We start from the raw sequence: 12990 nt of genomic DNA on the forward strand, positions 1-12990 counted from the left end.
TTTCTGTTCTGGAATATACAAAGTGATCTCTTAGCCTTCATTCTTGGTTGGAATGACATCTCTGATACTAACAGATGGATGCATTATAACCACACCACTACCAGCAGATACCATACTGATTTCTTCTGCAAACCAGAGGCAATCTCTCTGAAACCATTTTCTTTTCTTTCTCCTGCATTTCTGCCTGGTTTCATGCCTATGATTCCAACAGGCAGCCTGCACTCCATCATGCCTCTGACACCCACAACACCAGCTGGCCTGCAGTTGGTTTGCCAGAAAATGAAAATAGATAGAAGTAGATGGATTTCTTTTCTATCAAATTATGCTATACTGGATTAGTGAATGTGGCTGGGAAAATCAAGAAGGTGCGTTCTCAGTTATATCCAGTTCTAAACTTCCTTAGATTGAGGCTTGTGCTTAAATCTAATTGTGACACCAACAAGAGATGATGATGATTTATGTATTTATTTATTTATTTATTTACTTTACTTTACTTGTATATTGCTGTTCTCAGCCCGAAGGCGACTCACAGCGGTTCACAACCAACAAAAACAGCAGAAATTCAATGTCAGATATAAAACAGTTAACAATCCCGCGCAGCACACAATTAATAAACACTTATTACAATAACTAATCACTATCATCTCATCCACAAAAACATAATCCAAACTCGTCAACCATTTTCCATTCCTATGTTCATTACCAATTATTGCACTAGTTATTCGAACGCCTGCTCAAACAACCAGGTCTTAACTTTTTTACGGAATACCATTAGAGATGGTGCTAGCCTAATGTCCGTGGGAAGGGCGTTCCACAGCCGAGGGGCCACCATCAAGAAGGCCCTATCTCTCGTCCCTGCCAACCGTGCTTGAGAAGCAGGCGGGATCGAGAGTAGGGCCTCCCGGAAGACCTCAAAGCCCTGGTGGGTTCATAGGCAGAGATGCGGTCAGATAGGTAACTTGGGCCGGAACCTTCTTTTGTTTTGTTTTGGCATTGAGGGAACAGATGATGATGATTTATTGCCTGCCTTTCCCTACAGTCCAAAGCAGGACACAACGTTAGAACTTTAAGATCTTCTGGGGAGGCCCTGCTCTTGATCCCACCTTCTTCGCAAGTGTGACTGGTAGGGACGAGAGACAGGGCCTTATATGTGGTGGCCTCCTCGGCTGTGGTACTCCCTCCCCAGTGACATCAGGCAGGCCTCATCCCTTCTAGGTTTTAGGAAAAAACTGAAGACTTGGATCTGTGCACAAGTGTACAAAGAATACGTTTCTATGGTTTCAACATGGTCTGGATTAACTATTATGAACAGGGTTATGGACAAATGGAACTATGCACTTTATATGATTTTTAAATTTTGTATGCTGATGTATAGGGAGCCCCCAGTGGCACAGTGGGATAAACTGCTAAGCTGCTGAACTTCTTGACCAAAAGTTCGCAGGTTTGAATCCAGGGAATGGCGTGAGCTTCCGTTGTCAGCCCCAGCTTCTGCCAACCTAGCAGTTCGAAAACATGCAAATGTGAGTAGATCAATAGGTACCGCTCAGGCGGGAAGGTAATGGTGCTCCATGCAGTCATGCTGGCCACAAGATCTTAGAGGGGTCTACAATACCGGCTCTTCGGTTTAGAAATGAAGATGAGCACCAACCCCCAGAGTCAGAGGAAAACCTTTACCTATACTGATGTATGTTTATGATTGCTTAATGTTAATAATTTTAACTGTTTAATTTTAATGGTTAGTACTGGTTTTTGCAGGCATTGATTTTTGCCAGAATTGTAAGCCGCCTTGAGTCCAACACACACATATAATACAGTAAGCAATTATATACATAACAAATAAGTAGTGGTGGATTGTGAAGGTTGCTATTTCCAACATAAAATTGACTAGATACTCTTAGGTGAAACCAATAGGATTTACAGGCTGTTCATTTTTAAGCTCAGATTTAATTTCAGAAAGAAAATCTATTTTCTAGCTATTCAACTGAAACATAAAAAAGACACCTAGAGGGATAATTGTCCTGTGTTTCATGCATGCGTTTCAAATTTTACCCCCACACAATGTAGTAACCCTTGCCGAAATGATGAATACAAACCACTTTGAACACTGTTGGAGCATTATGTAAACACTAACAGCACCGTTCTATGAATGCTTCTTCAAAAACAAGCTCTACTGTGTTCAAAGGATCTATTGTAGTTGGGTTAACAATAGGATCAAGGCCATTTTTTAAAAAGACACAGTAACACATGATGATGATATATTATAATACAATTATAATAATGGGTAAGATCCAGAGTTTGGAATAAATGAGTTCAAAACTGTGCACTACCGATATTTTTTTTTTACCTTTCTTTGTTTTGGAATTGAAGGAACAGATCTGGAATGAAGCCACATTTCAAATATAATCTAATGAGTTAAAAATGGCACAAAATGAAAATTTTTATGACACCAAGCAACACTGTCTAGTTCTTTTATACATTTCCTTTTTCAGAGGCATTTCAAGCAGAATTTTCCAAGCTTTATGAGGACTTTTAAAAGTAAAGAAAAAGGAGGAATGTAGTAAGTTACTTGGTAAAAATTGCAGTGTAACTAATTACTTGGTATTGTTAGAAAGTCTTAATTAACTCTGATATCTGACTGAATAACAGCTAATATATAATCAGTTAGTGGAGGTTCTCCTCCTTCACTTTTTCAATATTTCAATCAATAATATAGTAGAATAATTATATTTGTAATTTTATATGTATATGTTTATTTAACTATATATGTTTACTTTACTAACGGCGCTCCATTTATTTTATTTAAGACATTTACATTCCGCCCTTCTCACCCCGAAAGGGACTCAGGGCGTAGCTCAGCATATATTCGGCAAACATTTAATGCTGGGACAAGAATTCATTATATTTATTTTATTTTATTTTATTTTGAACATTTTTACCCTGCCCTAGGGGGCTTCCAATTGGTAACAATTCGATGCCGCATCATAAAATACAAAACAGCAATTATAACAGTTAGAAAGCATAAACATTAAGATATAAAAATTAAAACAATATATTTGCAGTCCATTGAGCTATTACCAGTTATTTATCTAGCCATATACTATTGAGTACTCTGCTTAACTTATCCAAATCCACTTCCAAGCCATAGTCAAACATTATCAATTATCCTTTAACCTAATTGCCCGAAGGCAATTGCCGGCCGACCTTGGAGGCGGACAACGCTGACTCTTCGGCTTAGAAATGGAGATGAGCACCAACCCTCAGAGTTGGCTACGACTGGACTTAATGTCAGGGGAAAACTTTTACCTACCTTACCTTTACCTATGTTTACTTATGAATTAATATTTTCCATTTCCCTCCTGTTCAAGGAGCTCCACTGGCTGCCATTTATCTTCCGAGCCCAATTTAAGGTGCAGGTGCTTACCTACAAAGCCCTGAATGGTTTGGGACCAGCCTACCTGCGTGACCGCATCTCCGTCTACGAACCCATGCGTTCACTGTGCTCATCTGGAGAGGCCCTGCTCATGATCCCGCCGGCGTCGCAAGCACGTTTGGTGGGGACACAAGACAGGGCCTTTTCTGTGGTAGCCCCCATCTCTGGAACACTCTCCCCAAGGATCTTAGACAGGCCCCTACATTGGCAGTCTTCAGAAAGAACTTGAAGACCTGGCTGTTCCGATGTGCCTTTCCCGATTAGGAAATCTCCAATACCAAGTCCCAGATGCATTTTATTAGAATTGAGATTGCCGCACACTGCACATTGCACTGCCTTATAATCCTTACATATCACCTGCCACATCAGCACTTTTTAATCTTGTACCCCTCACTCTGGCCCGGCCCAGTTTTTATCTTGTTTGATGTATTGTTTATTGGTTGTGGTTCTTGTTGTTTAATGATGCTTTAACTGTTTTTAATTTGCTTTAAGTGTATTGTTATGTTGTGTATTGAGGCCTTGGCCTTTGTAAGCAGCATCAAGTCCTTCGGGAGATGCTAGCGGGGTACAAATAAATAAATAATAATAATAATAATAATAATAATAATAATAATTTAAATAGTGCTGATGTTGAATACAGATAATGGATTTGCATGCTCATTGTGTTGAAAAGTTAACATTACCATTTAAAAGTACAGAGTGATTATTTTAAAAAATAATGTCTGCTGTAGTCATTGCCAATTTATTCAATATTTATGACACATAATGGCTCCTAGTATCATAAAGCATTCAGACAGGAGCGGAAGCGCCTGCATTTCTTCATGATTGACTGATCTGCTTATAGCTCTTTCTAATCAGATGGATGTGGATAATGTTGTCACATCTGTGGGCTCTGGGAGGATCAGACTAACGGCTCTTAACACAATAACCAAAGATTTCAGTTGCAATCCTATGCATTTTCACCCCTCTAGGTTCACTTCTATTGCACTTAAGGTATATAACCAGAACAGTGGGATGAAAAAAACATAGTGGATGGGATCTTCTGAGGGCATGCCATTTGTATTTATGCACATTCTAAAAGTCAGTCCTTGGGGAGGTTGAGATGAGGATTGCCGCAAATATTATATTGAAAGAATGGATTCCTCAGCTGTCAGACGCTTAAGAAACACCTGTCTCTTCAATGTTCTACAGAAAAAATGATACTTTTGGTGTGAACTGATGGCTAGCGGTATTTGTCTTGAATCAGTCTTTTGCTTGTGAAACTCGGTGGTTGCTGTCACAGGACATCCAACTCTTTGTTTGTCACACAATCAGATGTTCCCACCTCAACATCTTTAAACTTACAATGCACAGTACTCACATCAACACAATCACCATAAACAGCTTGGATTCTCTGATGAATCCCCTTTGGGGTGATACCTTCTGCTGTCAAGAATTCAATGACCGCATGTTGCTTAAGTCGCATTGACCAACCGTCTGCGCAGGGTTCCATACTTTGCATTTTAACAACACAACCATTCAATACTAAGGCTTCCCACCAAAATGGAACTGTAGAGGAGAGTCTACTGAACAAGCCAGTACTTGCCACATACCAGTACTGCCATCTGTTGAGGAGTTACGAAGTTGGAGGCATTACTTTTCATTCAACCTTCGTATGTTTTTCTTTGTATGATTGAATAAAAATAATTTACAAAGAAGGGTAACACAAAAGGGACTGTGAATTTTTATGCAATTTTCAGCCAAATCTCTCTTTGTGTGTGTGTGTGTGTGTGTGTGTAGTTATAAATAAAAGCCCAGTTTACATGCACTGTCTCAATATACATATATACAAGGCCAAAACTCTATGCCTATTGACTTTGTGGAACATTTAATGCACATGGACTCCAGCCAGAGTGTCATTATTACCCAATTACAAGGACACTTTGAAATCACATGGTTTGTCTGCACTTGCAACAAGCACACTGTTATTTCCATTAGCGTTGGGGTTTTTTTAATACACACTAATTTTTGCATTTTATTTGTAGTACTGTCACGGTCTGGTGCAAGAGAAGGTCCGTGAGTTACACCATGAATTACTGCACTGGGTGATCCTAAACCAAGTGACACCACTGGACACTATTTATTTATTTTATTTCTTTACAGCTTTTTTATTCCGTCCTTCTCACCCCACAGGGGACTCAGGGCGGATTACGGTGTACACATATATGGCAAACATTCAATGCCAATTTTTGACATACAAACATATACAGACATACACAGAGGCTATTTAACTTTTTTCTGGCCGCCAGGGGAGCTGTCGCTTTCATCGTCCATCTGCGATGCTGATGAAGTACTTCCGCATTCCCCGCATGCTTCCCTGCTGGAATGCTTTGCTGGAGTCTTCTTTATGGCCTCATAAATCAGTTAATTTAGCCTCCCCACACTTTAAGGTGGTACCTAATTTTCCTACTTGACAGATGCAACTGTCTTTCAGGTTGCAAAGGTCGACAACAGGCTACACAATTGGTTGGAAACCTACTCCAACCTGGGCTGGCTTCGAACTCATTACCTTTTGGTCAGAGTGATCTTAATGCAGCTGACACTCAGCCAGCTGTGCCACAATCCCAGTGCCACTATGAACAGATTTTTAAAATAATTTTATAAATATGTATCAGCCTTCAACGGTCATTTATGAGAAATTCCCGACTACTCACACCCATTTGTATAAGGAAATAAAGCCTTTTCCTTTTGCAGTTATTCTAGACTGCCTTCATCTGCTCGACTATATATTTCTATTTTAGCCCAGGGATTATGAGAGACCATAAGGACCAAATTAGAATCATAGAATCATAGAATCAAAGAGTTGGAAGAGACTTCATGGGCCATCCAGTCCAACCCCCTGCCAAGAAGCAAGAATATTGCATTCAAATCACCCTTGACAGATGGCCATCTAGCCTCTGTTTAAAAGCTTCCAAAGAAGGAGCCTCCACCACACTCCGGGGCAGAGAGTTCCACTGCTGAACGGCTCTCACAGTCAGGACGTTCTTCCTCATGTTCAGATGGAATCTCCTCTCTTGTAGTTTGAAGCCTAGTCTCCAAGGAAGCAGAAAACAAGCTTGCTCCCTCCTCCCTGTGGCTTCCTCTCACATATTTATACATGGCTATCATATCTCCTCTTAGCCTTCTCTTCTTCAAGCTAAACATGCCCAGCTCCTTAAGCCGCTCCTCATAGGGCTTGTTCTCGAGACCCTTGATCATTTTAGTCGCCCTCCTCTGGACACATTCCAGCTTGTCAATATCTCTCTTGAATTGTGGTGCCCAGAATTGGACACAATATTCCAGGTGTGGTCTAACCAGAGCAGAATAGAGGGGTAGCATTACTTCCCTAGATCTAGACACTATGCTCCTATTATTGAATGAAAACAGGTGGGATATAGAAGCAGGCCTCCCTGAGTCTGTAGCAGAATGAGCCATTTAGTTACAACAAGGCTTCTTGTTGAGTTGGAGGTATAGAAAGCCTTGTACCAATGAGCCAAATCCTGATCAAACTGCAGCCAAAATGGAGGCACAGAGCAGTAACTGATTTCAGGCAGTATTTGCTTCACATTTGCTTCTGCAAATGGCTGACAGAAAACAGCTTCATGTGAATCCATCTTAATATTATCAGACTGGAAATTCCTTCCCTTCCCTTTCTTACAACTATCTTTCTGTCTTTCTTTCTTATCACATGAAAACATAAACAGACAAAAATGCCTTTCCATCTAAAGCTCAACCACTTTCTTCTCCTTGCTTCAGTGATTCTTGTGCAAGGACGGAGAACGAGAATTGGAAATCGGAAGGCCTTGGCTGATGGCTGTGCTCCTTGCTTTGTTCCTTTTGTTGGGAAAGGGTCGTGGTTGTGCTACAGCATCCTAGTCGCTTCTTGGATCCCACTCTCCTCCTCCTCTCCCCTCATCTCTCCTTTCTGCTTCTCATAAGATGCTCTCCAGTGACGTCACTTCCCAGGTCTCGCCTCTTCCCCATCCAGGGTGTCTGCATTCATTTCCCCCGGTTCCACCATAGAGCTACTTCTTAGATCGCAATTTTCCCCAGCAGAAAAAGAGTGCGGGAAATAGAAGTGTTAACCCTGTCTCTCTGCATCACCCTTTCTTCTTTCAGATATTGGCATCATCACCCCTTGCCCAGAAGTTGAATTGCTCACAATGATCTCTGACAATACCATTCAACCTTCTTCCTGCCTGTTTTCTACCCCATTCAGCCTTCTGTATTGCTTTATAACACTACTGACCTTACACCATCTCAGAAGACTGCTCACCCCAAAGAGAAAGAACTAACAGCTGAGTAGAGTTGAAGCCATCAGTCTTTGGGTTGTTGTAGGTTTTTAGGGCTATATGGCCATGTTCTAGAAGAATTTGCTCCTGACATTTCACCTGCATCTATGGCAAGCATCCTCAGAGGTTGTGAGATCAAACCTCTGAGGAGGCTTGCCATAGATGCAGGTGAAACGTCAGGAGAGAATGCTTCTAGAACATGGCCATATAGCCCAAAAAACCTACAACAACCCAGTGATTCTAGCCATGAAAGCCTTCGACAATACACCAGTCTTTCTTTCCCCAAACCCTTGGGATCAAGAGGAGAGAATTTCTTAGGGTTGTAAGATTCCCAGGTACTTCTCATGAAGGCTCCAATGAATAAATAGTCTACACCAGGGGTGTCAAAATCATTTTCATGGAGGACTACATCCGCCTAACCCTAACTCTAACCCTAACACTTACCCTAACCCTAATGCTCACAACTTCTGAGGATGCTTTCCATAGATGCAGGCGAAATGTCAGGAGAGAATGCTTCTAGAACATGGCCATATAGCCTGAAAAACCTACAACAACCCAGTGATTCCAGCCTTGAAAGCTTTCGACAATACACCAGTCTTTCTTTCCCCAAAACCTTGAGGTCAAAGGGAGAGAATTTCTTAGGGTTGTGAGATTCCCAGCTACTTCTCATGAAGGCTCCAATAAATAAATAGTCTACACCAGGGGTGTCAAACTCATTTTCATGGAGGACCACATCCGCCTTATGGTTGCCTTCAAAGAGCCATTGAATCCATACACACACACACACACACATAACATTGTGGTCAGTACTCTAATTTTATATATATAACATAGTGGTCAGTACTCTAATTTTTACCCAGTTTGGGTTCTCAGGTGTTACTGAACAACAACTCTCATCACTTTTGATTATATGCCATGAGGACTGGGTATAATGGGACTCGCAACCCAACAGCACATGTGGCTCTGAGGCTGAGAAAAGGCTAAAGGGCATTTTAAAGTCAGGCACCATATCCACAAGTTTTGTATAATCTAGTCCATTATTCTGACTACACAGTACAAATGGAAGCTTTCCGGATGCTATTGTATTACAGCTCCCATCATGATGAGGAATACAGGAGTTAGAATCCAGCCTCTGGAGGAGGGGCACAGAAAAGGATACAGAGGGTGGATTCGGCCCATGGGCCTTGCGTATCACACATGTGGATTACACCAAGCCTTCTCTGAAACATGGATCACAACAGAGCATCTCATGTTGACTCCAGTTACCTTTGGCCTGAGTCTACCCACTCTTCCACCTTTCAGCTTTGAGCTTGCTCCCTTATCTCACCTTGATGCTCCCTTCTATTTTTTTTCCAAATGGCATACTATGTCAATGCCCTTCCAGATTGTTTTCTCTAACCTGACAGGTATCTTAAGACAGGAGCTGTATCTCAGAGTCCACCTTTACCATGCCAGGCCATGGTTGACCATTTCCTTAAACTGAGAACACCCATTCAGCCAGATCCATGAGATCCAAACATACATAAATAGCCTTCCATATTATGCTGATGTCCTTCCAGATTGTTTCTCTAATCTTACGAGAGGAGCTCTATCTCAGAGGTTCCACCTTTGCCATTTCACGCCAAGGTTGACCATTTCCTTGAAGTGGGGACACCCATCCAGCCTGATCCATGAGATCCAAACATACATAAATACATCTATAGCCTTCCATATTATACTAACGTCCTTCCGGATTGTTTCTCTAATCTTACGAGAGGAGCCGTATCTCAGAGGGTCACCTTTGCCATTCCAAGCCATGGTTGACCATTTCCTTGTACTGAGGACACCCAGTTCAGCCAGATCCACAACCAGATCCACACATACATTAATACACACATATATATAGCCTTCCATGCTATGCCAATGTCCTTCCAGAATTGTTCCTCTAATCTTAAGAGAGGAGCTGTATCTCAGAAGGTCCACCTTTGCCATTCCAAGCCATGGTTGGCCATTTCCTTGAACTGGGGCCATCCATTCAGCCAGATCCATGACTAGATCCAAACATACATAAATACACACACACACACACACACACAGACACCACATGGCCTTCCATACTATGCTGATGTCATTCCAGAATTATTCCTCTAATCTTAAGAGAGGAACTGTATCTCAGAAGGTCCACCTTCGCCATGCCAAGCCATGGTTGACCATTTCCTTAAACCGGAGGCACACCATTCAGACAGATCCATCATTAGATCAACACACACACACACACACACATATACGTGGCCTTCCATACTATACCAATGTCCTTCTGGATTGTTTCTCTAAGCTTAAGAGAGGAGCTGTATCTCTGAAGGTTCACCTTCACTGTGGTTGACCATTTCCTTGAACTGGGGACACCAGTTCTATTATCCAAACATACATAAATAAATACATACATATAATATAGATATATAGATATATATCTAGCCTTCCATACTATGCCAATGTCCTTCCGGATTGTTTCTCTAATCTTAAGAGAGGAACTGTATCTCAGAAGGTCCACCTTTGCCACGCCAAGGCATGGTTGACCATTTCCTTAAACCGGGGGCACCCAGTTCAGACAGATCCACGACCAGATCCACACATATATATATATATATGGCCTGCCATACTATGCCAGTGTTCTTCCATAATTGTTCCTCTAATCTTAAGAGAGGAGCTGTATCTCAGAGGGTTCACCTTCACCATGCCATGCCATTGTTGACCATTTTCTTGAACTGGGGATGCCCAGTTCAGCCAGATCCATGACCAGATCCAAACATACAAACACACACACACACACATGGCCTTCCATACTATGCTGATGTCCTTCTGGATAGTTTCTCTGAACTTAAGAAAGGAGTTGTATCTCAGAGGGTCCACCTTCACCGTGGTTAACCATTTCCTTGAACTGGGAACAGCCACATCTATGATCCATACATACATACACACATACATGTATGTATATATATCTAGCCTTCCATACTATGCCGATGTCCTTCCACAATTGTTCCTCTAATCTTAAGAGAGGAGTTGTATCTCAGAGGGTCCACCTTCACCGTGGTTAACCATTTCCTTGAACCGGGGACACCCAGTTCAGCCAGATCTTTTATCTAAACATACATAAATATATAAATACATACATATAATATAGATATATATTTAGCCTTCCATACTATACTGATGTCCTTCCAGATTTGTTCCTCTAATCTTAAGAGAGGAGCTGTATCTCAGAGGGTCCACCTTCACCATTCCAAGCCATGGTTGACCATTCATATGCAGAACATCTCAGCCAGATCCATGCATACATAACTACACATAACTATATATATGTATGTATGTAGTTATGTATGTGCATGGATCTGGCTGAGATGTTCTGGGTGTGAATGGTCAACCATGGCTTGAAATGGTTAAGGTGGACCCTCTGAGATACAGCTCCTCTCAGATAGATAGATAGATAGATAGATAGGATATAGATATATATACAAAGACTCCCAGCTGACCCCTTACCTGCAGACGGTGATGAGGTTCTTCCTCTCCACCGCAATGTTCCGGGAGGAGACCTTCTTGGAGGAGAGCCCCAGCGCCATGGTGGACTGGAGGCAGCTGGGTTCCATCCAGGGGAGGGATCTTCTGGATCGGCCGGGCGCCGCTACCACCCGCTTGCCTTCCTCTTCCTCCTCCTCCCCCTCCCCTCCCCCTCCCCCTCTTCCCTCCTCCTCCTCCTCCTCCCCACCACCCCCTCCCCTCCCCCGGCCCCTCCTTCCCGCCCTCCCCCAGAAGACGAGGCGTTGGGTGAGCCTCCCCCAAGATCGGATGGCTCGGAAGTATCGGCCTCCTCTCTCTCGTCCTAAAATTAGCTCCAGCCCCCTTTCTTGGAGGGATCAAGGGAGGCGGTGGGGAGGGAAGGGGGTGCTGGGAAAGCCGCCAAAGAGGAGATCGGGGTCGGAGGAGGACCAGGAAAGGGAGGGAGGGCGGGGGGAGAGAGGGAGGAGGGCAGGCCGGGAGGAGCTCTCCTTGGTGCTGATTGAAAAGCCGGCCCTCCTCCTTCCTCGAAGAGGAAGCAGCCCCCTCCCTTTGGAGGCCGGTGACGTCATGGCTGGTGATGGGAAGGAGTTGGGAAAGGGAGGGAGGGGGAGACAGGAAGGGATCGAGGGAGAGGAAAGGGATCAGACTACAACTCCCATGATTCTTGATTGTGGGGGGATGTATGGGAGTTATAATCCAATCCATCAGAAGGCAGCTTTCAATAAAGGATGTCCAATGCCTTGAAACTTTGACTGTGTGGATCATAATAAATTGTGGCAAGTTCTTGGTGGGATGGGCGTACCAAGCCACCTTGTCTCTCTTCTGAGGAATCTGTACAAGGACCAAGTCGCAACAGTCAGAACTGACCATAGAACAACAGACTGGTTCAAGATTGGGAAAGGCGTACGGCAAGGCTGCATCCTCTCACCCAACCTTTTAAACTTGTATGCAGAACACATCGTGCGATGTGCGGGGCTGGATGAATGCAAAGCTGGGGTGAAAATGGCTGGAAGAAACATTAACAACCTCAGATATGCAGATGACGCCACTCTGATGGTCGAAAGTGAGGAGGAGCTGAGGAGCCTTCTAATCAAGGTGAAAGAAGAAAGCACAAAAGCTGGGTTGCAGCTAAACATAAAAAAACCAAGATTATGGCAACAAGAAGGATTGACAACTGGGAAATAGAGGGAGAAAACGTGGAGGCCGTGACAGACTTTGTATTTCTGGGCGCAAAGATTACTGCAGATGCAGACTGTGGCCAGGAAATCAGAAGACGCTTACTTCTTGGGAGGAGAGCAATGTCCAATCTCGATAAAATAGTAAAGAGTAGAGACATCACACTGGCAACAAACATCCGCATAGTCAAAGCCATGGTATTCCCTGTAGTAACCTACGGATGTGAGAGCTGGACCTTAGGGAAGGCTGAGCGAAGGAAGATCGATGCTTTTGAGCTGTGGTGTTGGAGGAAAGTTCTGAGAGTGCCTTCGTCTGCGAGAAGATCCAACCAGTCCATCCTCCAGGAAATAACACCCAACTGCTCACTGGAGGGAAGGATACTAGAGACAAAGCTGAAGTACTTTGGCCACATCGTGAGGAGACAGCAAAGCCTAGAGAAGACAATTATGCTGGGGAAAGTGGAAGGCAAAAGGAAGAGGGGCCAACCAAGGGCAAGATGGATGGATGGCATCATTGAAGTGACTGCTGACCTTGAAGGAG

At 43.1% G+C, this 12990-nt stretch overlaps 1 protein-coding gene across 4 annotated transcripts in view; it reads right to left on the reverse strand.

Annotated features, from left to right (window-relative positions):
- The window catches only part of RUNDC3A (RUN domain containing 3A), a 36967-nt gene extending 25518 nt beyond the window's left edge, over positions 1-11449 (reverse strand). For all 4 annotated transcript variants that reach the window (XM_060781125.2, XM_060781123.2, XM_060781124.2 and 1 more), the window contains exon 1: positions 11257-11449. In XM_060781125.2, coding sequence (XP_060637108.1) covers positions 11257-11363 — 107 coding nt within the window. In that variant the 5' untranslated portion in view covers positions 11364-11449. The remainder of the gene's footprint in view (positions 1-11256) is intronic.
- Positions 11450-12990: the final 1541 nt, after the last annotated feature.

The sequence above is a fragment of the Anolis sagrei genome, chromosome 6, assembly GCF_037176765.1.
Source record: "Anolis sagrei isolate rAnoSag1 chromosome 6, rAnoSag1.mat, whole genome shotgun sequence".
NCBI lineage: Eukaryota > Metazoa > Chordata > Lepidosauria > Squamata > Dactyloidae > Anolis > Anolis sagrei.